Source organism: Capra hircus, chromosome 7 (assembly GCF_001704415.2).
Source record: "Capra hircus breed San Clemente chromosome 7, ASM170441v1, whole genome shotgun sequence".
In the NCBI taxonomy this organism is placed as follows: Eukaryota; Metazoa; Chordata; class Mammalia; order Artiodactyla; family Bovidae; genus Capra; species Capra hircus.
The window spans coordinates 37,487,285-37,513,535 of NC_030814.1; the positions used below are offsets into that span (position 1 = coordinate 37,487,285).

General features: G+C 37.6%; 1 protein-coding gene across 3 annotated transcripts in view; it reads left to right on the top strand.

Moving 5' to 3' along the window:
• GABRB2 (gamma-aminobutyric acid type A receptor beta2 subunit) overlaps positions 1 to 26,251 on the top strand; it is a 305,548-nt gene that overhangs the window by 157,339 nt on the left and 121,958 nt on the right. For all 3 annotated transcript variants that reach the window (XM_018050082.1, XM_018050081.1, XM_018050083.1), the window contains exon 6: positions 10,832 to 10,914. In XM_018050082.1, the coding sequence (XP_017905571.1) occupies positions 10,832 to 10,914 (83 nt within the window). The remainder of the gene's footprint in view (positions 1 to 10,831; positions 10,915 to 26,251) is intronic.

Here is a 26,251-nt window from a genome sequence, read left to right on the forward strand (position 1 = left end):
TTTAATTTTTTTTTTAAAAATGGCCACACAGCACAATGAGTGGGATCTTAGTTCTCTGACCAGGGATTGAAGCTGAGTTCACTGCATTGGAAGCACAATTGGAAGTCCAGTCTTAACCACTGGATGCCAGGGTAGTCGTATGATAAGTGTTATGAAGGAAATAAAATTAAACAAGACAGTAACAAGTGGTAGGGGAGGAAGGGTTGCTTTGGCTGGTGTGGAGAGAGAGTGCTTTTTGGGTGGGCTCCAGTGAACCGAGACTGGAATCACAGGAAGAAGGCAGTTCATTTTAAGTACAAGGAAAACTTCATCCCCATATCCTTAAAATCCTAAGATAAAAATACCCAGGAATGGAATATGCTTCTAATTTTTTTGACAGCCTAGCTAGAGAAACTTCAGATTTTAAATGCATTTTATAATACATTCTATCAGTCAGGGGTGCAACAGGAAACAGATGCCTTAGTGAAAGTGGGATAATTTGAGATGACTTGTAATAAAAAGGGTAATTTACAAAGATAAGGAGTCAATTTATAAAGAGAAGGAGCCGTTCCCTACCTCCCCCCCTCACCTCTGAGATAGGATCAGCAGGTTGCCATCTGTTCCCTTGCATCCTAGACTTCAAGAGCGAGAGGTAGGAATAGTCAAGGGACCTGTTCACAAGTTCCTGGGGATGGGGTCTGGAGTACAGTTCCCAGACTCTCACGTTCCCCCTCCCCAGACACCTGCTCTGCTCCCCGTTGACGAAATCCAACTAGAAGTCAGAGAAGTTTTGAAGTCTATGCAGTCTAGTCTGATGGTTAAGGGTGGAGGGTGGAGCTGGAGAAATGAAGGAAGACCTCCAGCATGTGTAGTTGACAGTTTAAAATTATATGGGACTGGATGTGGTGAATTTAACTCAGATGACCATTATATCTACTACTGCAGGCAGGAATCCCTCAGAAGAAATGGAGTAGCCATCATGGTAAACAAAAGAGTCCAAAATGCAGTACTTGGATGCAATCTCAAAAACGACAGAATGATCTCTGTTCATTTCCAAGGCAAACAATTCAATATCACGGTAATCCAAGTCTATGCCCCAACCAGTAATGCTGAAGAAACTGAAGTTGAACAGTTCTATGAAGACCTACAAGATCTTTTAGAACTAACACCCCCAAAACATGTCCTTTTCATTATAGGGGACTGGAATGCAAAAGTAGGAAGTCAAGAAACACCTGGAGTAACAGGCAAATTTGGCCTTGGAATATGGAATGAAGCAGGGCAAAGACTAAGAGAGTTTTGCCAAGAAAATGCACTGGTCATAGCAAACACCCTCTTCTAACAATGCAAGAGAAGACTCTACACATGGACATCACCAGATGGTCAACACCAAAATCAGATTTATTATATTCTCTAATGCAAAAGATGGAGAAGCTCTATACAGTCAATAAAAACAAGACCAGGAGCTGACTGTGGCTCAGAACATGAACTCCTTATTACCAAATTCAGACTGAAATTGAAGAAAGCAGGGAAAACCACTAGACCATTCAGGTATGACCTAAATCAAATCCCTTATGATTATACAGTGGAAATGAGAAATAGATTTAAGGGCCTAGATTTGATAGATAGAGTGCCTGATGAACTATGGAATGGGGTTCGTGACATTGTACAGGAGACAGGGATCAAGACCATCCCCATGGAAAAGAAATGCAAAAAAGCAAAATGGCTGCCTGGAGAGGCCTTACAAATAGCTGTGAAAAGAAGAGAAGTGAAAAGCCAAGGAGAAAAGGAAAGATAAGCATCTGAATGCAGAGTTCCAAAGAATAGCAAGAAGAGAAAGAAAGCCTTCTTCAGTAATCAATGCAAAGAAATAGAGGAGAACAACAGAATGGGAAAGACTAGAGATCTCTTCAAGAAAATTAGAGATACCAAGGGAACATTTCATGCAAAGATGGGCTCGATAAAGGACAGAAATGGTCTGGACCTAACAGAAGCAGAAGATATTAAGAAGAGGTGGCAAGAATACATGGAAGAACTGTACAAAAAAGATCTTCACAACCCGGATAATCACGATGGTGTGATCAGTCATCTAGAGCCAGACATCCTGGAATGTGAAATCAAGTGGGCATCACTATGAACAAAGCTAGTGGAGGTGATGGAATTCCAGTTGAGCTGTTTCAAATCCAGAAAGATGATGCTGTGAAAGTGCTGCCCTAAATAGTCCAGCAAATTTGGAAGACTCAGCAGTGGCCACCAGACTGGAAAAGGTCAGATTTCATTCCAATCCCAAAGAAAGGCAATGCCAAAAAATGCTCAAACTACGGCACAATTGTACTCATCTCACACGCTAGTAAAGTAATGCTCAAAATTCTCCAAGCCAGGCTTCAGCAATATGTGAACCGTGAACTTCCTGATGTTCAAGCTGGTTTTAGAAAAGGCAGAGGAACCAGAGATCAAATTGCCAACATCCGCTGGATCATGGAAAAAGCAAGAGAGTTCCAGAAAAACATCTATTTCTGCTTTATTGACTATGCCAAAGCCTTTGACTGTGTGAATCACAATAAACTGTGGAAAATTCTGAAAGAGATGGGAATACCAGACCACCTGACCTACCTCTTGAGAACTCTGTATGCAGGTCAGGAAGCAACAGTTAGAACTGGACATGGAACAACAGACTGGTTCCAAATAGGAAAAGAAGTACGTCAAGGCTGTATATTGTCACCCTGCTTATTTAACTTCTATGCAGAGTACATCATGAGAAACGCTGGACTGGAAGAAGCATAAGCTGGAATGAAGACTGCCAGGAGAAATATCGATAACGTCAGATATGCAGATGACACCACCCTTATGGCAGAAAGTGAAGAGGAACCAAAAACTTCCTGATGACAGTGAAAGAGGAGAGTGAAAAAGTTGGCTTAAAGCTCAACATTCAGAAAATGAATATCATGGCATCCAGTCCCATCACTTCATGGGAAATAGATGGGGAAACAGTTGAAACAGTGTCAGACTTTATTTTTGGAGGGGCTCCAAAATCACTGCAGATGGTGATTGCAGCCATGAAATAAAAAGACGCTTACTCCTTGGAAGAAAGGTTATGACCAACCTAGATAGCATATTCAAAAGCAGAGGCATTACTTTGCCGACTAAGGTCCGTCTCGTCAAGGCTATGTTTTTTCCTGTGGTCATGTATGGATGTGAGAGTTGGACTGTGAAGAAGGCTGAGTGCCGAAAAACTGATGCTTTTGAACTGTGGTGTTGGAGAAGACTCTTGAGATTCCCTTGGACTGCAAGGAGATCCAACCAGTCCATTCTGAAGGAGATCAGCCCTGGGATTTCTTTGGAAGGAATGATGCTAAAGCTGAAACTCCAGTACTTTGGCCACCTCAAGCGAAGAGTTGACTCATTGTAAAAGACTTTGATGCTGGGAGGGATTGGGGGCAGGAGAAGAAGGGGAAGATCGAGAATGAGATGGCTGGATGGTATCACTGACTCGATGGATGTGAGTGTGAGTGAACTCCGGGAGTTGGTCATGACAGGGAGGCCTGGCGTGCTGCGACTCATGGGGTTGCAAAGAGTCAGACACGACTGAGCGACTGAACTGAGCCGAACTGGATGTGGGACAAGTGACAGCAGACCCATCTGAGGTTATAACCTCAATCAGTCACTGACCAGCTATAGATCAGCAGCTGTGAGCCTCTCATTTTGTTAAAAAAAAAAAAAGAAATTAAAGGACTGGAATAAAACTGGCGAACTTATTCTGAAATGGTATGTCTCTAATGTGTCATAAATAAAAAGAAACTATTTTAAATATTAAGTGCAACAGTAAGTATCTGGCATCTAAACTGTTTTAAATTGTGAAAGCAAACTAAAAAGAAATCATTGTTGAAATAATTAGAGTCCTGGCTATATGTCTTTCCCATTGATAAGTGGCTCTTGTATAATTAAATCTCTTATAGCGATCTGAAGCCAGATTTCAGTTGTTAGGTTGTGAATCAAAAAATAAAAGAGACAAAAAAAAAAGATTTTCTTTCCTCAGGGTCACAATCCCTTTAAGAGTTAATCTAGAAAGAAGAATGGATATTCTCATTTATGAGATAAGCAAAAGGTTTGTGGATAAGACCACCAGTTATGTTATATGGAGAATCTTGATAAAACACAGGACTGACTACAGATGAGTATGTCTATATCAACATTTTGGTTGATTAGTATTTATATGCTTACAGAATGAGATTTTTTGAGATACTGCTGTTTGGATTCCATAGGCGTGTTGCTTAAGGAAATGTCTTTCATTGTAATCCCTGAATTTGTAGCAGAAATCCGTGTTTCCTCTATTGTGCAGAGTATCTTTACAGAGAATAAGATTCCAAAAGAGCAAGGAGTCACAGAAAGCCAACAGCTGCAGATGAGTACAAATAGCTCCAGTCTGAAAGGCACGATTTGTCAAATGGTAGCATGATTGCTAGCAATCTTACTTTTTTTGGTGATTACAAAGTTGAGCATAGTAGCCCATGTGACTCTACAGGAGGACTTGTAAAGAACTTTTAAAAACAATTATGCATAAGTGTTGGAGATTATACTTTAAACAGAAGGCCTCTATGGAGGTAAATCAAAAGCATAGGCTAGAAGAAAAATGCTGTGGGAGACCTTCAATCAGGAGAGAATATTAAGTGGGACTCCTAGGGGAGCGGCCTGTGTTTGCGTGTCTGGGGTGGGCTAATCTACATAATTGACTAAAACAGAATAAACAGCTGTGAAATACAATCTTTGAATGTGTGGGTAAAACAAAATTACAAAATATACAGGGTCATAGAACATGTAATATATTTTCACAGCATTGTAGAATTTCCAAGCTCACTTGGGATCTAAGAAATTGTCCAGTCCTCCAGAGAAGCTAAATGACTTCATCAAGGTCAACCTGCCTAGTTAGTGATTGTACCTCTGTGGGCTCCGGAGACTAACATCCTAGATTTAAATCTCAGCTCGACTACTCCCTCTGTGACCTTTGGAGAAAATCACTCTACTGTTCTGTGTCTCTATTATCTTATCTGTAAAATGGAAATAATGATAGGACACTCCTCATGTTAAATAAGATGATATGTTTCAGTAACACTAGATGGTGTCTGGAACATAGTAAGAGATCAATTGATTTGAGATATGTTATTATTGAGAATACCAGAGCTGAGGTCAGCTAACCCCTGCAATAGGTGTTCTATCTTCTCTACAAAAGACAAGAATATATAAGAGGGGATATATGTAAGACATTAGTTTCCCAACTGGAATAGTTGTAAGATACAAAATAATATCAAGTCTTCCTGGAGATATTAAAACAAAAAAAATTAAGTATTTTCAGGGGAAGTGACTGAGATGAGCTCTTTAGAACTTCTCAAAATTTCAATTCATACCTTTATGCTGAAATAAAGCAATTGGGATTTCCCCCCATAGTTGGACGTGTTTAATGTTTGTTTTACAGAAAAATATGTATTTTCATAATACATATTTAATCATACAAAAGTTTCAATGTATTTTTTGATAATTGACCTTTTTAACATCCTAATTTTTCTCTATTAATGCTGCCTACTAATCCCAGAGGTTCCTTTTTTGTTCCTGCAATTAAAATAAGTTGTGTGTTTAAGTAAATGTACATTTTGAACAAAGTAGAAGCATGCAGTGAGTTAGAACATTATTTTTTGAACATATTTGGGGATAAGGCAGCTAATTTTCTTTAAAAAAATATGCCAAGATGCTGAATTTTTTTTTTTTTTTTTTTGGTGGAACAGCTAGAGTGTTATCTTGATAGATCAAAGTAAGCGTTCAGAGTCACTTGTTTATAATCTCTGGTTGAAATCCTAACAAGTTTTTCACATGTTAAGGCACATGTTTAACCATATATTTTGGCTCCTAAAAGCCCCTCTTGAACAATCCGTTGAAAGACCCCATGTGTCACATTGATGATCCTGAGTTATTTCCTATTGGCTGAGGGGCAAAGGCATTTATTATCACTTAATAACTGTCCTAGGTCATATTCAAACTTGGAATGATATAGTAGCATCAGTAAATCCCAGTTAATGACACTTTAAAATGTCTGTTATGTCTTTGATATGAAATACTGGCATAGTTGTATTTCTTGATTTTATAGCTGCGTCTAGTGACTTTTTATGCTATGTTACACATTTAGTTTTCCTGCACTGTGTCAGTATTTTGCGACATAAATCTTTTTGGATCAATGGCTGAGGAATAAAAAGTTTATCTGAAGATCTCTTAGCCCAGTTAGAATATTGGTGCTCCCCAAAAGTGGCTCTTGTCATGCAGTAGTATTCAGCCCCCCAAAGGAGACACATTTCCATTTTTAGCTATAGAAGATTTCCTCTAATCTTCATTTTGGAGGAATCACTGACTGCTTCCTTTGACTGAAAACTGGACTGTCTTCATATATTTCCCAATGGTCTTAAAACTTAACCAAGATACCTGCCTAATGAGTTATTAGCTACATTTCAAGAAATGTAGTGATGCTGAGTAATTTAAGGCCCATTAAGGATGTTTATCAGGATTCAGAAAAGCAGGTTCATGAAAAACCCATTAAGTATATTTATTCTGTTGACTTATTCTTAGAGAAATGTAGCTCTGTTATAAATCAGTGTCCCAAGGAATAGATTTTGATGTTGGTCATTGAGCTTTTCTGAATAAAATTTATTCCAAGGTGGCTTCTTCTGTAAGGATGATTTTGACTTTCAAATTTGTTTTAGAACTTTTTAAAATAAATTGAATTAGACGCTTATATTAGAGAATTGTTCCAAAATCCTCAGTTTGAGAATACCTGTGACCTTGACTGTTTTGTTTGGTTTATGTTGTTGTTATTATTATTTTTATTTTAGTCTTGGCATAGGCCAACCCCTGGCAAGGTTTTTGAGATACAAATAAAAATAGATGTGGTTTCTGATCTCATAAAACACCTAGAAAATATGCAGATTTGTTACATCTGTTCAGTTCAGTCTGTACTTTGTCTTAAAATTTGTTAATAAGAATTTCATATACACATATGACATAATGACTCTTTTTGAATATTTATATGTTGGAATATGATTTATATCATAGCTCTGCTCTGCTTAAAAGGGTGTGAATATTCTACATTTCTTCATGAATACAAATATATACATATGCCCGCTACCAAGTAGCTACTGGTTAAATGAGTTATCACTGTGTCTACTCATTAGCAGTGAGTAATAACAAAAGATGAAGAAAATTTAGTGTTGCAGAATTTTTTCTTACTTTTATCATCTCACAACAAAGCGATATGGCAGGCTTCTAGTTCACTGTTTCAGGAGCAACCATGCATTGGAGCATGTAAGTGACTTGTCCCTGGTCACTCATCCTTTTCTGTATGATCAGGATTCCAAGTGGATTATTTTGGCTACAGAATTTCTGTTTTAATCCCAACAGGAAATACAAAGGCTTATAAACATCAACTAGAAAACATTTATATATATATTTTAGTTAGTTTTATGAAATTGTTATTTTTTAGTCACTAGTCACTAAATCATGTCTGACTGTCTTATAACACCATAGACTGTGACCTTCCAGGCTCTGTCCATGGGATTTCCTAAGCAAGAATACTGGAGTGCGTTGCCATTTCCTTCTCCAGTGGATCCTCTCAAACCCAGAGATCAAACCCACATCAGTCTCCTGCATTGGCAGGTGGATTCTTTAGCACTGAGCCAGCAGGGAAGCCCTTTATGAAGTATGCTATAATATTTTAAAAAAAGAGAAACATCAGTAGGAATATGAATGTTGTTGATGTGAGAAAAACACTTTCCTAATACTTCATTTTTAAAGCATGAGTAGAAACCTAATTGTTTCTGCAATAGCATTAGTCAATTTATTTTTCTTACTCACAGCCTAGTGTTCACAGATGTTAGTTGCCTTGAATATACATCAGCAGAAAGTGTCAACCACAGCATATAGTAGCAGTTGCAAAATTCACCTCACCTACACAGTCAGACATCTATTTACAACTGTCCCTCTTTATCCTATGTATCCCTTGTACCTTTCATGGCTTTGGTGTTCATTCTATCAAACAAAGTTAATTTTCTCTAGTGTATCAAGATGAAGATTGTATCTGCTGTTTTACTTAAATAGCATGAGAATTTGTATGCCCACTAGGTAGCTAACTTTATTTTCTGTGACAATTTCTCTTCTACACAATACAAGTTCCTCTATGTTAGTGGTAATTCAGGTTACATCTACATGTTAAAAAAAGACAGTAGACCAGTGAAAATTTAACCAAGCATCACATAACCAAAATAAATTGACCTCTTTTAACCCGGAGCAAATGTGAGTGTTAAAGTTTTATATAACTTTAATAATTTATAAAATAATAAATTATAGACATTTGATCAGTCCCATCAAAAACAGAAACAATCAGTTTAATAGTAGGGTAAACTCTTTAACTAGTTATATAATTTAATAAGTAGACTAAGTTTTACTTACTGTTTAAAATATAAAATGAATCTCTAAAACGTAAGACATATTATAAGTTTTAAAAAAGAGAAATTATGCAATAAAATAATCCCCCAAATAAAAGATTTATGCACAGCAAAACCAAGTGCTTGATTCTATAATTCATGTCTTTATCCTTTCAACAGATCCCTTTTGATTCCCTTACAATAAATAGAAAAAAATTCAGCTTTTAAATAGCTTAAAGTTTACTGAGAAAAATCATTCTTACAAAATAGAAATAAGCAAGATAATTTAGATTGTAATAATTCCTTGAAGAAAATAAATAGCTAAGATGGAGCTTCAGTTAAGGCAGCTACTTTGGGTGGACTGCTTAAGAAATCCCTTTCAGAAGAGGTGATTTTGAGATGAAGGATAAGGAAAATATAGGGCTTTGTGAGTATTGGGGGTAGGGAAATTCATATTCTAGGCAGAGAGAACAGATGTGAAGACTGGAAATAGTGAGTGGCGACTTGGTATGAGATCATATTGGGAAGAAAAGGTTAGATTATTCAGGTAACCCTAGGTCATAGCCAAGATTGGGAATTTTTTGGAAGAGCCTCTAAAAATTTTGAAGAGGGCTGGTAGAATCCTATCTGTGTCTTTAAACTGTCTTACCCTTGTATGAATAATAGTCGGGAGGCAGATGGAGAGACTAAGAGACCAAGATACTGTAGTAACATGGAAGTGGGGCAATGGGGCCACGGATTCTGAAGAAGGCAGATGGCTGAGGAGTTGAGGCAGAGAATCCTCCTGGTAAAGGAGAGTAAGGAGTCCAAGGTGGACAGCAGTCACAGGATGCTCACTTATGACTAAATAGGAAAGCAAAAATTAGCAAAGAACAAACCTTAATGAAGCAGTAATCTCACTAAAGAGGCAGGAACTACTTACCATAACTTACGCGTTTCATCCTACAACAAAGGAGTAAGACGCTTAAACCTGACCAAGGAATTTCATAGATTCAGTCTGCCTGGACTACTTGTCTAAGTTGTGTTCAAAACCTTTTCTTTTCCCTTCTCTCTCTCTCTCTCATTTTTTTTTTTTTTTTTTTTTTTTTTTGGCCATGAGGCATGTGGGATCCTAGTTCCTCAGCAGAGGATCGATTCTGTACCCTCAGCATAGGAAGGCAGATTCGTAACCACTGGGCCATCAGGGAAACCCAGTGCCCGAGACCTTTTAATGAAAAAGGTCTAGCTATGGATTTTTTCTCTCAAGCTAGGGCTGCATTTATTTCTGTTTCCAACACACAAGTATAGTGCCTCTCAGAGTAGACTATGCCAAAGTTCATCAACTTTAACACCAGTTTTCCCACTTGGTTTTGTTTACCAGATGTAAAGGGCCTGTTATGGGTAGGTACTCTTTTATATTCTTTACATAAATTATTATATTACTTCATCCAGAAACTGTTAGGTAATTATTATTGTTATTAAAATGCCCCCTTTTTGCAGACAAAGAAACTAAGTTTGGTTAGGAGATGTTGACCATCTTGACGTGTATCTCAGTGTTAATGAGGCAGAGTTAGGATTCATACCTTTGTCTGTTGTGTTTTAAAGTGTGATTTTTCATAACATTATGCTGCCTTATTGATTAGAAAGCATACTGATAATCACTTAGAACTGTTTTTTGGCTCTTTCTAGTAGGTCTTCTATTAGTGAAAAGACAGGTTAGTGAAAAATGATGACAGAGAAATATAAACACACTGGAGACATATGCATCTCTCCCTGATAAATTATAAAGGTACTGTCTGTTTTAGATAAATAATCCTTCCAGCCAATAGGAGAAAACTCTCTAAAAGGCTATGACAAAGATTATTCAGGACAGACCAAATTAGGTGACAGATGAAAGGCTTATTGTGTATTGTAGTAACACACTTGCAAAGCACTACACTCTGTATAGAAATGTCAAAAATGATGGACCAAAGCTGAGATTGTTGGGAAATTTGATTTTAAGATCTTGAGAAAAGAAGGAGAAAACAAACATGAGTGGAAGACTGAGAGCCACATTGATTTTTCTCAGTCACCTGTCATGCTTGTAAAATAGAGTCCTGGGATGGCCCCATTCCATCACAAGAGCTTCCGGAGAATAGAAACTGCCTGTTTAATAAATGCTTCCAGGTGATTTGGGGTACCAGGTAGGTAATGGACCAAATCTTTGGAGAATACTGATTTAGTACACTCTGTTTAATTTACAAAGCATCATGAGGCCCACCAGGGAAAATGATTATCCAAAGTTGTAGCACTCTTTTTGTTAGAGATTAGGCTAAATCAGGCTCCTTGAGGCCCAGTGCCATCTCCTTTGGGACTTAATTTTTCCAGCTCAGTCATGGACCAGCTAACACCATGTATCACTGATATTTCTTTTCTAGAATCACAACCACAGCTGCCTGCATGATGGACCTGAGGCGGTACCCACTGGATGAACAAAACTGCACCTTGGAAATTGAAAGTTGTAAGTTTTTCTGAGAATCCAGCTAGACGGCGTTGGGTTCAAGGTTCTCCTTGGGCATAGATTTCCTACCCTCTTTCATGTTCAGACCCCAGTCCTGCTAGGTTTGTGCTAGGATGCCAAATTTGGTGGAGGGAGGCACTGGCAGTGTCTTCCTTCAATGATGCTGCTACCCTCTTCATCTCATCCTTAAATTCCAGGAGAGAAGTGTAGGGAAGCAGTAATCTAGCAATTAAAGGGAAATGCTAAGAGTCTTAATGGAGACTAATGGTTATTTCGGGCATTTATTATATGGAATTGGGACAGAGAGCTGCAACAGGCTTGGGAAAATAGGTGGAAATGGCAGGATGATGCAAGATGCCCTAATTGTCTTTGCCTTTTACAAACATTATCTCTGCAAGTGCAGAGTAAAGGTGGCCTCTGAATTAGTTAATGTGTTCATACATTGTGGCTCGGTGGGTTGTTTTCTGTTTTGAGAAACTATTTTCAGTGTCTAAAATGTATTTTATATTCTTGCTGAAGGCTATATGATGAGCAAGTTTGATGCATGTGTGTATTATGTTTCCTGTGCTGACCTGTTTAGAGTGTTGGTGCTTTTTCTAGGCCACATTTTCAGCATCCTTCTTGACAATTTAGCTACCTACACTTTTGTGTAGGCTAAAACATTGATTTCATAACCCATTACCATTTCAGAGGTCACACAGTGAGGCCATTTAAGGTGGAGTAGGACTTTGAATCTTTTTTTCTCTGCCAATTTTTTGTGGTGTTTTTATATTTCATCCTATCAAACAATTGGAAGCTGATGATTTTATATCCAGCATTCTAAATAATGAGCAGCTTGACTACTTTCCTTATACCCTCTGCCTTTCGGAGGAAGTCAAGCCTTGGCAAGCTGTGCAACTCTAAATCACTGCTTTGAGCAGAAATACAGCATTTATGACACATTCCTGGTATTTTTGCCCATTTCAAAAAATAACTTCGAGGGATAATTAAATTTACATGTACTTTTTGAAAGCCTGATTTCATACTTGTATTTCCAAATCATCATTGTTTTTACATTAAATCTTTGCTACAAGGAGCTATTTAATGAAATTGGTCTCTGGGATTTTGATCGTTTGTTATGTAGATATCTTTCAAATGGCATTGTGTTTTCATAACTTATGATACAGTTTAGAGAATAGTGTTCCTCAAAGTTCTGATTCTTTGGTTGCTTCAAATAGTTGATGTAAGGATAATTTCAAAAAATTTTGTTGCTGTGTACTAGTAATGAATTTTTGTGGTGAGAGCATGTTTTGTGGTAGAATTTGACTGATATTTTAAATAATCGTAATTGTACATGATTAAAGCATTTGTACTGATACTATTTCACTTGCACCTTTCACAACCCTCATGGGTAAGTAAACAAGGTCTTTTTATTTTAAAAAATACTGGTGATGCCTAATAAATAATGCAGTCAACACGCATGTGTTCCATGTCGTGTAGTTGTGACATGAATATTTAAAATTAACATGATAATTCCTTAGACTTTTAGAAAGTTTAAATTGTATAGAGGGGCTTTTACCTATCTTATTTCAATTCACAATTACCCTGATAAATGATAGAGATGTTTTCAACTTTTTTGAGATGTAGTTGACATATTGTCAATTGATATAATTGACATATGACATTATGTGAGCTTAAGATGTATCATGTAATAATTTGTTATGTGTATATATTACAAAATGATCACCACTGTGAGGTTATTTAACACAGTCATTGTTTAAATAGTTATAAGGGGTGTGTGTGTGTGTGTGTGTGTGTGTGTGTGTGAAGAACTTCTAATATTTACTATCTTAGCAAGTTTAAGTACATAGTACAGCCTTATTAGCTATAGTCACCATTCTGTAGATTAGATACTCTGATCTTATTCACCTTATAACTGAAAGTTTGTACTTTTTAACTGTTTCCATGAATTCTTTTTAGATTCCGCATGTAAGTAAGATCATACAAAACTGGTCTTTCTCTGACTTATTTCCCTTAACCTAATGCCCTCATGGTTCATTCATGTTGTCGCAAGCGGCAGGATTTCCTTTTTATAGAAGAAAAATACTCCATTGTGTATGTGTGTGACACCTTTTCTTTATCCATTCTTCCCAACAATGGACATTTAGGTTGACTCCATGTCTTGGCTATTGCAAAGAATGCCGTAATGAACCTGTGCATGCAGGAACCTCTTAAGAATAGTGCTTTAATTTCTTTTGGATATGTACCCAGAAGCAGGATTACTGGATCATATGGTAGGTCTGCTTTTAATTTTTTGAGGAACATCCATGCTGTTTTCCATAGTGACTATACTAATTTACATTCTCATGGTTAGTGCAGAAGATTCCCTATTCTTCACATTCTAGCTAGCTATAGACTTATCTCTTGTCTTTTTTTATGACAATTATTCTGGCAGGTGTGAGGTGGTTATTCATTGTGGTTTTGATTTGCATTTCCGTGATATAAATTATTTTGCATGGGTTTTCCAGTTTTCCCAGCACCATTTTTTGACTGAGACTTTTCTCTATTGATTGTTCTTAACTCCCTTGTCAGATATTAGCTGGCCATAAATCTGAGGGTTTATTTCTGGACTCTCAGTTCTGTTCCATTGGTCTATGTGTGTTTTCATGACAGACACATTCTGTTTTGATTACTATAGCTTAATAGTATAGTTTAAAATCAGGAGTATGATATCTTCAGTTTTTTTTATTCTTATTCAAGATTGCTTTAGCTACTCAGGACCTTCTGTCATTCCGTACAAATTTTAGGATTGTTTGTTCCATTTCTATAAAAACTTCAGTGGAATTTTGGTAAGTGAGGCATTGAACTTATAGATGGCTTTGGGTAGTGGACATTTTAACAATACTAATTCTTCTGACTCATGAACATAGAATATCTTTCCATTTATTTTCATCTTTAGTTTCTTTCATCAGTGTCTTAGGGATTTCATTATGCAGATTTTTAATGTCCTTGATTAAACATTCTATATTTCTAAGTATTGTGTTGTTTTTGATGCTATTGTGAATAGAATTATTTTCTTTATTTCATTTTCTGTTAGTTCATTGTTAGTGTATAAAATTGCAGCTGATTTTTTATGTTAATTTTGTATACTGCAGCTTTATTGAATTTGTTTTCTTGCAACTTTTTGGAAATCTTTAAGGTTTTCTATGTGAAATATCATGTCACCTGCAAATAGAGACATTTTTCTTCTTTTAATTCTGATATCTTTTATTTCTTTTTCTCTTTCTTGATTGCTATGACTGGGACTGCTAGTACTGTTTTGAATAGGAGTGGTGAGTGTGGACCCCATATTTCTGATCTTAGAGGAAAAGCTTTCATCCTTTTGTCATTGAGTATGATATGAACTGTGAGCTTATTATATAATGGCCTTTATTATGTTGAGATACATCCCTTCTAACCTATTTTTCATTTTGATAAAGGTTTTTATCATGGAAAAAATGTTGATTTTTTTTGAAATGCTTTTTCTGTATCTGTTAAGTTAATCATATGATTTTTATCTTTCATTTTGATTTGCATATGCTGAAACATCCTTGTATCCCAGAGATGAATCCTACTTGCTTATGGTGTATGATTTTTCCAGTGGGCTGTTGAATATCATTTACTATTATTCTGTTGAGGATTTTTGCATCTATAAATATCAAGAGTATTAACCTGTAGTTTTCTTTTCTTGCAGTATCCTTATCTAGCATTGGTGTCAGGGTAATCCTGGCCTTGTAAAATAAGTTTGGGAGCATTCCTTTCTCTTTAATTTTTTGGAGGAGTTTGAGAATAATTTGCATTAATTCTTCTTTAAATGCTTGGTAAAATTCACCAGTGAAAGCATTTGCTTCTGGGCTTTTGTTGGGAAGTTTTTCAATGCTGATTTGATCTTCTCACTAATAATTGGTTTGTTTTTATTTTCTATTTCTTCATGATTCAGTCTTAGTAAACTATGTGTCTAGTAAGGTGTCCATTTCTTCTAGGTTATTTAACTTATTGGCAAGGTTGAATTTATTGGCATACAGTTGTTCATAGTGGTCTCATCAACCTTTTTATTTTTTGTTATTAGCTGGAATGTCTTCTTTTTCATTAATCATTTTGGGTATTTTTGCCCTTTCTCATTTTTTCTGGATTAGTCTAGTTAACAGTTGTCAGTTCTTTAATCTTTTCAAATACCCAGCTCCTAATCTTGCTGCTGCTGCTGCTAAGTCGCTTCAGTCATGTCTGACACTGTGCGACCTCATAGACAGCAGCCCCCTAGGCTCCTGTGTCTCTGGGATTCTCCAGGCAAGAACACTGGAGTGGGTTGCCATTTCCTTCTCCAATGCATGAAAGTGAAAAGTGAAAGTGAAGTTGCTCAGTCGTGCCTGACTCTTAGCCACCCCATGGAGTGCAGCCTACTAGGCTCCTCCGTCCATTGGATTTTCCAGGCAAGAGTACTGGAGTGGGGTGCCATTGCCTTCTCTGACTTAATCTTGCTAGTTTTTTCATTTACAATTGTTTTCTTTTCATTGGTATCCTGTTCTCTATAGTGCCAACTTTGAGCCTAGTTTTTTTCTTCTTTTCCTGGTTCTTCAAGGTAGTTTATTTGAGAACTTTATTTTTTTTATTCATACATGTGTTTATAGCTGCAAACTTTCCTCTTGGAATTGCTTTTGTTGCATTCCATAAGTTTGTTATGTTGTGTTTCTATTTCATTTACCTCAAGAAATGTTTTATTTCTCTTTTGGTTTGTTATTTGATAAATTAATTGTTTAAGATTGAGTTGTTCTATTTTCATGTGTGTGAGTTTCCTGTTACTGATTTCTGGTTTCATACCATTGTGGTTGAAAAAGATACTTGATATAATTTCTGTCTTATTGAATTTGTTAGACTTGTTTTGTGGCCTAGCATATCATCTATATTGGAAAATGTTCTGTGCATGCTTAAGAAGAAGCTGCATCCTGTTGCTGTCAGGCGGACTGTCCTGTATGTCTGTTAGGTCCATTTGTTCAATAGTATTGTTCAAAACTACTCTTTCATTATTGATTCTCAGTCTGGACGATGTCTCCATTGTTAACAGTGGGGAATTGAGGTCCACAGCTATTATTGTATTCCTGTTTATTTCTCCTTTTAGTTTTGTTAGTATTTCCTTTATATATTAAGGTGCTGTGATGTTGCATGTATATTTACAGTTGTTATATCTCCTTGATAAATTGACACCTTTATCATTATATAATAATCTTCTTTGTCACCTGTGAGCATTTTAGTTTAAAGTCTATAAGGTATGTATTACTATTTCTATCTTTACAACTACAGAAAGAGACTAGAGGACGTAAAGCGATTTGCCCTAGTTTATGCACCTAATGATTGGCACAGTTAATCTGTAGTGATGTGGCAACTAGATTTTGTATGAACCAGATTAACAGGAAGATCCCTATTTTAAAAACTGAGCAGTCTATTCTTATGAAAAATTGGAGTGCATTCATATTTCATCAGGTAGCAAATCTTTGCTATAGAGAATAAGACATAGTGTTATATTAGTAATTTACAAGATGTTATTATAAGTAGGTAGTTAACCAATCTTATTGAAATAGGTTTAGGATCCTATCTCTTAAACAACTAACTTTGAAGTTGATGCCTGACGTTTCACTTTATTTATTATTTCTTTCTGTTAAGCAAACTCTAGATACTCATCTGCTCTTTCTCTCCCTCTCCCCTTCTCCTTACTTCCCTTCCTTCCTCTCTCAAATGCTAATGAGCCTAATAGTTGTATTACTAAATCACTATCACCTGTCTCCTTATCAATAATTAATATGTTGGCTCCATTCCAGAGAGAAGGATATAACTTGATTCTGGGAGGCTTGGAGTAGGAGAGTATTAGGAATGAGTTTATTCTTAATGCATTCATGCTTATTTCTACTCAATAATTTCTTCATTCATTAAGTATTACTTGAGCAGTAATTATTTACCGGGTATTATTGTAATAAACTCTTAAAACATACTGGTGAACAACAAAGACAGTATCTCTGCTCCCCTTTATCATGAGGAAGATAGATACTGTTTAAATACATATGTGAATATAAAAACCACATTAGTGAAAAGTGATACCAAGATGAAATATTTAGTTCTTTAAGATCTTAAAGGAAGATTAAGGCAAGCCCTGAAATAAAGTGCTGAGGAATCTAGAAGGTCAGGATAGTCTGTGCTTACGTTACAACTTTTCTTAAATTTAGAGAGATGGAGAAGCTCTGTAGAACTAATTGGATTTGCTGAACCAAATGGGACCTAATAATATTTATCACCATGTAGTCAGTGAAACTTAATTGTCAAATAAAAAGGAGAAATCCATCTCCAAGTGGTTATATTTTGGATCCAGGTTATGCTGTGCGCTGGTCTATTTCAGTATATCTATATCTATTTCAGTAGATATACATATAGAATTAAGAACTTAGAGAAAAAAGAGAGCATTGTGTTTCTCCACTCCTAAAGTGAAAATTAGTGACACCTTATGTCAGTAGGTTTAAAATACCTGTCATGTAGGAAATGGTGCTCAGATAGGGTTTTGAGCTCTTGGGGGATGGTGGATGAGAGGACATTCACTGAATCTAAATGCCCTCTGGTATGGTTCCTCAAGCTCTTAATCAGGGCACTTAACTTTTTTAAGCCATGATTTCTCCTCTGTATAATATTTTGATACCTTGTTGTGATGAAATAATCAAAACGGAGATCTTTGTGCAATGTTTAGTCCTGGTTTTTCCATCAGTAGCAGCTGTTCTCATTACAGCATCATTATTATCATTATTAAATTATGCCTGGAATATTATGCTCAATTAGAGGCATGGCATTTTAAGAAGGATATTTAACAACCAGAAAACCAACTATGAGTGACACATAAACCATGGAGTTTGAAGAACCAGTAACAGAAAAAAGTAAAGGAGAGGCCTATTTCCCTTGAGGAAGGGAAGCTAGGAGAGAAAGGATAGCAGTGTTTACACAGATAGCTATTTTCCAGTCACCACAGACTGTCCGCTTAAAAGACCAAATGATGTCTGCCCTAAGGGCAAAACTAGACTAATGGTAAAAGATGCCAAAAGGCTTTTTTCTTTTTTTTTTTTACTGAAGTGTGTGTGTGTGTGTGTGTGTGTGTGTGTGTGTGTGTGTGTGTGTGTGTGTAAGAAGCTCTTAACAATTGCAGCTGATTAAAAAAATCTGGTAGATTGCCATGTGCTGTAAAACCATTTTCTAGGAAAGAAGGAATTCTTGCATTGGGCAAGTGGTGGGATTAGATTATTTCAAAAGAACTTTGGGTTGATGTTTATTTGTCATCAGCAAAAATATGCAGGACTTTAGTTAAAGGACAATTAGGACATCACTGGTTTATGTGAAGATGCAGATCTCATATGCATATACCTCTGGGAGCAATGCTGTTTAGGAAAGATGAAAATCACATCCCTGCTAAGATTTTAAGTAAAATGATGTGTGTGTTTTCTTGATAGTCTGTTGCCATGTTATTTCTTTTCTTAGATTTTCCTCACAAGAATACATTTTACAGTTGTGTCTGAGAAGAATAAATCTAAGACCCCCACATTTTCCATCATTATAAATAAATCTAGAACCCCCTTGGGGGTTTTGATCAATCTTATTAATGCTCTAAGAAGCATCACACAGAAGACAATATACATGAACATGTATCTGTGTCTAGGCAGATAGTGGTGTTAAATAATGAAGCTAACAAGTATTTTAGGTGATCTTCTAATTATTTCACATTAGAAAAATATCCTTATGACATTCCAGTGAGGCTTAGTCATAATTTTTTTCAAGGGGAAAGCAAAGAACATTACAAATGCTCCTCCATGGTGTCATTGGATATAAATTTAATTTGAATTACTGTCCTATTTTTGTATTTTCTTGAATTTCATCTTGTGCTGGGGAAGTGTAGGATTTGTCTTCCAGTCCTTATGGTGTGGAGGTACCTTAGTAGATGTGAACTTCATCTAACAATTATCAGTTCCATGTGACCACAGAAAAGTACCAGGATGTGTATATAGACTCTGACACATTATGCAAATATTATCATGACCTTCATGTATATCTGGACTTTAAGGCTTCTGCCCTTCCAATTCTTCCACCATTAGAAGAGTAGTGACTTGGATATTAAGGGTGCATCTGTTGTTCAAATTTATTTTATTGAAGTATAGTTGATCTAAAATGTTTTATTAATTTCTTCTCTATAGCAAAATGCTTCAGTAATACATACATACATACATACATATATATATATATACATATGTTATTTTTCTTATTCTTTTCCATTATGGGTTGTTACAGGATATTGAATAGAGTTCCCATGTTATACAGTAGGATTCTGTTTATCCATTCTGTATATAATATTTTGCCTCTGCTTATCTCAATGTCCCAATCCCTCCCTCCCCTACCTGCCTACCTCTTGACAACCACAAGTCTGTTCGCTGTCTGTGAGTCTGTTTCTGTTTCACAGATAAGTTCATTTGTCATATTTTAGTCTCCAGATATAAGTGATATGATGTGGTGTTTGTCTTTCTCTTTCTGACTTACTTCCTTTAGTATTATAGACTCTAGGTCCATCTATACTGCTGCAAATGACATTATTTAATTCCTTATGGCCGAGTAAATTCCACTGTATATATGTGGCATATCTTCTTTACCCATTCCTCTGTTGATGGACATTTAAACTTCCAGTTGATGGATGAGAGTTTTCTTAACACTTGGTTTATGTTCATGGTGACATCTTGTGCAACTTGCAAGTAATATGGGCATTTTTCCTGGTGGAAAATGAGTGAATTAAAAGCAAAAAGAACTTAATACTTAAGGAATATTAGAAGTATTGTATAGATTATAGGTCAGCCTTTGAGCCAGTATTACAACCATTCAGGATATCTGTTTTGTAAGGTATCAGTATCTGACAAATGACTGTTTTTCTTCTCTTAAATACAATCAGTTGTAAGATTCAGTGTTACATTAATAAGAATACTAAAATTCTACATTGAATGTATTCACCTCTTAGTAATATATACTGATTTCAAAAATTCTAAAGTATAAAAGGAACATCAAGTGCATTAGAATTGAAGAAGTATAAGAAATATCTTCCTCTAATTGCAAAGGAATCCATTATTTTATTATTCCTAAGTGAACAAACCAAAAAGAAGCAAAATTAAATGTTATCAAATTAGTATCTGTCAGTCTCACTGGTGAAAATCTTCCTGCTTGGTTCATTTTCCTGAACACACCGTTAGACTGTTTTCCCATGGCATACAGTGTAAAGCAGTTTATGAGTATGTGTGTGTATACATAGTGAGCTTCCCTAGTGGCTCAGCAGTAAAACAATATGCCTGCCAATACCTGCCAACATTGGACACATGAGTTTGATCCATGGGCAGGGATGATCCTCTGGGGATATGGAAATGGCAGCCCACTCCTGTATTTTTGCCTGAAAAATCCCATGGACAGGGGAGTTTGGCGGGCTAAGATCCAATGGAGTTGCAAAGAGTCGTATATGACTTGGTGATGTAACAATAGCAATAACAATGTGTACTTATCCCTGCTCGCCCAAAGGTGTGGCTAGACTATTTGGATTACCCTGGCAGTGATCAAGAGTGCCACATGAATCAACAGGTACCTTTGTAATTTAGAGTAATTTAGAGTTTTAAGATCCAGAGGATTGAAGGAGAAACATTTTAGCAGTAGACACAATGCCTTATTAGATTTTTGCTCTGTAACATTGAAAGTATAAATAATATATGAATTCCCTGGCTTCCATCCCTCAACTGTATTAACCTGACTTACTAATTAAATGAGCTCAGAGCCCAAGAGCGGCTCACCCCTCTGACCATGCACAACTGTGAGTTTAGGCATGCATTGGCCCAGGCTCAGCTTGAAACTCAAAGAATAGCAAGGAGCAATTACAAGCAAATTGACTCTCATTATGGGTTGGTAAATGTGAAACATTTCCTTAAAAACTAAATAAGTTCCAGAGTCCCTCAGGACATTGAGTGTTGGATAAGACTTTGCCCAGAAACTAACATTGTATAATATTTACCTCCCTGAGAGTCAAGGCCACCTTCTTTAATGTTTCTACTGCTCATTTACTTCTTGCTTTGAAATTATCCATTAGAGTAAAAAGTGCAGTTTCAGTGCACTCTGTGTATGATAAATCTTTCTGTGGCAAACCTCCTGGAGGGAAGGTAGTAGTGGGTACAGACTTGTTAACTTGGTTTTCCTTTATGCTCAGGAGCTGTGTGTTAGTCAGTCATGTCCTACTCTTTGTGACCCCATGGATTACAGCCTGCCAGGCTCCTCTGTCCATGGGATTTTCTAGGCAAGGATACTGGAGTGGGTTTCCATTTCCTTCTCCAGGGGATCTTCCCAACCCAGGAATTGAATCCAGGTCTCCTGCACTACAGGCAAATGCTTTACCATCTGAGCTACTAGGGAAGCCCATAGGTTCAGGAGAGGTACCAACAAGGCTGTTATCTTCCAAAAACTCTCTTTTCTTGGCTGAGCTTCATTTTATACTTGATCCTAATTAAGTGAAAATGCCACATTGGTGACTTTCTTAGCATTTTTAGTGAAGGCTTGAAAGCACTTTGTGAAACCTGATGTGAACATCAGAAGCCAGAGGCATAAATACACCCACAGACTTTCACTGAAGCATTTCCAGAAGACTTAATGTGGTGTTTGTTTGATAGCTGAAGCCCAGTGAATTGCAGTTCACACTGACTTTTCTCACATCCTCCACCTGGCTCCCTATGTTAGCAGTTGAAGACATGTTCCTTTCAGTAGGCTTTCAACACTGCAAATCGAATGCCTCTCTATTCACAGTAGCCTTCAGAGCCCATCGTCTATCCCTTAGCCCATTGCCACTGTGGCTGGTACCATGATTATTATATTTTTTGTCTTCATCATCACCATCATCTGTAATGGTAACTGCCGTTAAATGCTTACTTTGTGCCAGATATGATTTTGTGTATATACAGACATTAGTCAGCCAGTTAGTTCAGTCACTCAGTTGTGTCCAATTCTTTGAGATGCCATGGACTGCAGCACACCAGGCTTCCCTGTCCATCACCAACTCCTGGAGATTGCTCAAACTCATGGTCATCAAGTTGGTGATGCCATCCAACCATCTCATCCTCTGTTGTCCATTTCTCCTCCTGCCTTCAGTCTTTCCCAGCATCAGATATGATCTCCCCCAAATCTCTCATGTAGCAGCTGCTAGTACTATTTCCTATTTACAAATGTGGACATGATACCTTGAGGAGGTTGTGTAATTTATAAAGGCCACACAGATAATCAGGTAAAAATCTAATTGAAGAAAATATAAAATCTCATGTATCTACTTTAAGTAGGAGATTTATTTCGCTTATGGAATTCTTGGAAGGAATAAAGAAACAGACTCTAGGCTATGGTTCCCAAAATCGCAGCTCAGCCCTGCATTGGCAAGGCATCTTCTGCTCCTGCCAGGATAGTGTGACTCCTACTGAGTCAGTCTTCATGACCCAGATAATCACAATGGTGTGATCACTCACCTAGAGCCAGACATCCTGGAATGTTAAGTCTAAGTGGGCCTTAGGTAGCATCACTATGAGCAAAGCTAGTGAAGGTGATGGAATTCCAGTTGAGCTACTTCAAATCCTAAAAGATGATGCTGTGAAAGTGTTACATTCAACATGCCAGCAAATTTGGAAAACTCAGCAGTGGCCACAGGAGTAGAAAAGGTCAGTTTTCATTCCAGTCCCAAAGAAAAGCAATGCCAAATAATGCTCAAACTACTGCACAATTGCACTCATCTCACATGCTAGTAAAGTAATGCTCAAAATTCTCCAAGCCAGGCTTCAGCAATCTGTGAACCATGAACTTCCAGATGTTCAAGCCTGTTTCAGAAAAGGCAGAAGAATCAGATCAAATTTCCAACATCTGCTGAATCATGGAAAAAGCAAGAGAGTTCCAGAAAAACATCTGTTTCTGCTTTATTGACTATGCCAAAGCCTTTAACTGTGTGGATCACAATAAACTGCGGAAAATTCTTCAAGACATGGGAATACCAGACCACCTGACCTGCTTCTTGAGAAACCTATATGCAGGTCAGGAAGCAACACTTAGAACTGGACATGGAACAACAGACTGGTTCCAAATAGGAAAAGGAGTACGTCAAGGCTGTGTATTGTCACCCTGCTTATTTAACTTACATGCAGAGTACATCATGAGAAACGCTGGGCTGAATGAAGCACAAGCTGGAGTCAAGATTGCCGGGAAAAATATCAACAACCTCAGATATGCGGATGACACCACCCTTATGGCAGAAAGTGAAGAAGAACTAAAGAGCCTCTTAATGAAAGTGAAAGAGGAGAGTGAAAAAGTTGGCTTAAAGCTCAACATTCAGAAAACGAAGATCATGGCATCTGGTCCCACCACTGCATGGCAAATAGATGGGGAAACAGTGGAAACAGTGTCAGACTTTATTTTTGGGGGCTCCAAAATGACTGCAGATGGTGACTGCAGCCATGAAATTAAAAGATGCTTGCTCCTTGGAAGGAAAGTTATGACCAACCTAGATAGCATATTGAAAAGTAGAGACATTACTTTGCCAACAAAGGTCCATCTAGTCAAGACTATGGTTTTTCTAGTAGTCATGTGATAGTTGGACTATAAAGAAAGCTGAGTGCTGAAGAATTAATGCTTTTGAACTGTGGTGTTGGAGAAGACTCTTGAGAGTCCCTTGGACAGCAAAGAGATCCAACCAGTCCATTGTAAAGGAGATCAGTCCTGGGTGTTCATTGGAGGGACTGATGTTAAAGTTGAAATTCCAGTACTTGGCCACCTGATGCAAAGTGCTGACTCATTGGAAGAGACCCTGATGCTGGGAAAGATTAAAGGCAGGAGGAGAAGGGGACAACAGAGGATAAGATGGTTGGAGGGCATCACCAACTCAATGGACATGAGTTTGGGTAAAGTCTGGGAGTTGGTGATGGACAGGGAGGCCTGGTGTGCTGCAGTTCATGGGGTTGCAAAGAGTCGAACATGACGGAGCGACTGAACTGAACTAAGTCAGTGGGCCACTGTTATGGCTGCTAGACCAAAACCACGCTGCCTCTCAGGCTATGCTATTAAGATAGCCATTTCATGTCATACCTCTCCCTACAAAGTTAATTTCTGAATTCAAGCCTCTAGCATGTGTATCTGATTGGCAGAGCCTAGATCACATTTAGAACTATAGACAGAAGTCATCCTGGAGAATATAGTAAGTTAGTATCCAGAATTGAACAGTGTGGCTAAGCAGAGATTTGAGCCCAGATATGCCTGATCTTGCTGCCTGGAAAATCCCATGGATGAAGGAGTTTGGTGGGCTGCAGTCCATGGGGTTGCTGAGTTCGGACACAACTGAGCGACTTCACTTTCACTTTTCACTTTCATGCATTGGAGAAGGAAATGGCAACCCACTCTAGTGTTCTTGCCTGGAGAATTGCAGGCACATGGGATCCTGATGGGCTGCCGTCTATGGGGTCACACAGAGTCAGACACAACTGAAGTGACTTAGCAGCAGCATGCCTGATTTTGAGGGCTTCCCAGGTGGTACAGTGGTAAAAAATCCACCTGCCAATGCAGGAGACACAAGAGACGTGGGTTTGATCTCTGGGTCAGTTATGAAATGGCAACCCACTCCAATATTCTTTACTAGAAAATTCCATAGACAGAGGAATCTGGGGGACTGCAGCCCTCAGAGTCGCAGAGTCAGACATGACTGAGAACACATGCACGCATGCCTGATTTTAGAGCCCATATCTCTAGTCACTATACATGTTTCCTTGTTTATAAGCATAACAATATTAATACATTTCTCTTTGTCCTATAAATGATTTATTTGTAATGATTCTGTTCTCAATGAATCCTACCTACTAAATTATAGGCTTTCAGTAGACATTTGTTATTCCTTTGACTGCCTCATATCTGAATACTGTTTGAAGAATCCTCTACATTTTGAGACAGAGCCCAGCTCCCATAACAAAAGCCAAAATAATGCCCAAAACTCATTGTCTGAGCTTCCCTTGCAACTAGAAGGTAGGTGCAAGACCACGACACTACCAGTTATATAACGTTGAATTGGAAACCCATCTCAAGGACGTGTGTCAATGTACCATGGGGGTGGCATTGATAACTGAACTGGTTCTGCTGTATGATTTTGGACATTGTTCTTGACTTCATAGCTCCCACATCTACATTTTGCACCTTCTATAAGCTGTTAATTATCAGTTTAATATTAATAAATGCCTTTCTATTTAACCCAAGTCAGCTTCTGTTGCTTGCATCTAAGAACCTTGGTTGCTATGCTTCTTGAAGGAGGGGTTACATTTTATGCCATTTTTTATCTCTTAGATTTCTTTGCAAATGACAGGTAGTCAAGAAATCCTTCACTAATTTGATTCATTTCACCAAAGCTTATTCTAAATCTAGATCCTCCCAAAACAAAATAGTGGATGTAGGAATTCCCAAATATATCTGCTCCCCTATTCGGGTTTATCACCCTCCTTGCTCCCTAGCCATTTGGCATGTGATTTTGGGCTACTTAAATGAAAGTACTAGGGACTTTATGTGAATTGTTCTGTGGCCATTCTTGATAGGTGTGTGTGTGCTTGGTTGCTCGGTCGTGTCCAGCTGTTTGGGACCCATGGACTGTAATCCACCAGGCACCTCTGTCCATGGGGATTCTCCCGGCAAGAGTACTGAAGTGGGTTGCCATGCCCTCCTCCAGGGGATCTTCTCAACCTAGGAATCAAACCCAAGTCTCCCAAATTGCAGTAGAATTTTTTATCATCTGAGCCACCACGGAAGCCCAAGAATACTGGAGTGGGTAGCGTATCCCTTCTTCAAGGCATCTTCCCAACCCAGGAATCAAACCAGGGTCTCCTGCATTGCAGGTGGATTTTTTACCAGCAGAACTGACTACCAGGGATAGATAGACAGATAGATACATAAAATTTGTTGAGCATTTACTAAGTACTGAGTGCCTTGCATTCATTGTCTCATTTTTTATGCCAATCTTTTGAGAATAAGAGATTAAACATAGGTCACACTGAAGTATGGAGTCAGGATTCAGTCTCAGACAGTCCATCCCCAGGGACCTTATTCTCTGTAAGCATAAGCTGTATCTGCTTTAAAATACAAAGAAGATGATGTGGAAGTCAAATGATCGCTAGTGATGAAACTGGACATTACATTAAACTATATTAAAATAGGAAGTTCTAGTCCCATTCAATCCCTGTTAAGGGAAGTTTTATATCCTATTGGTTAAGTATAACTTAGT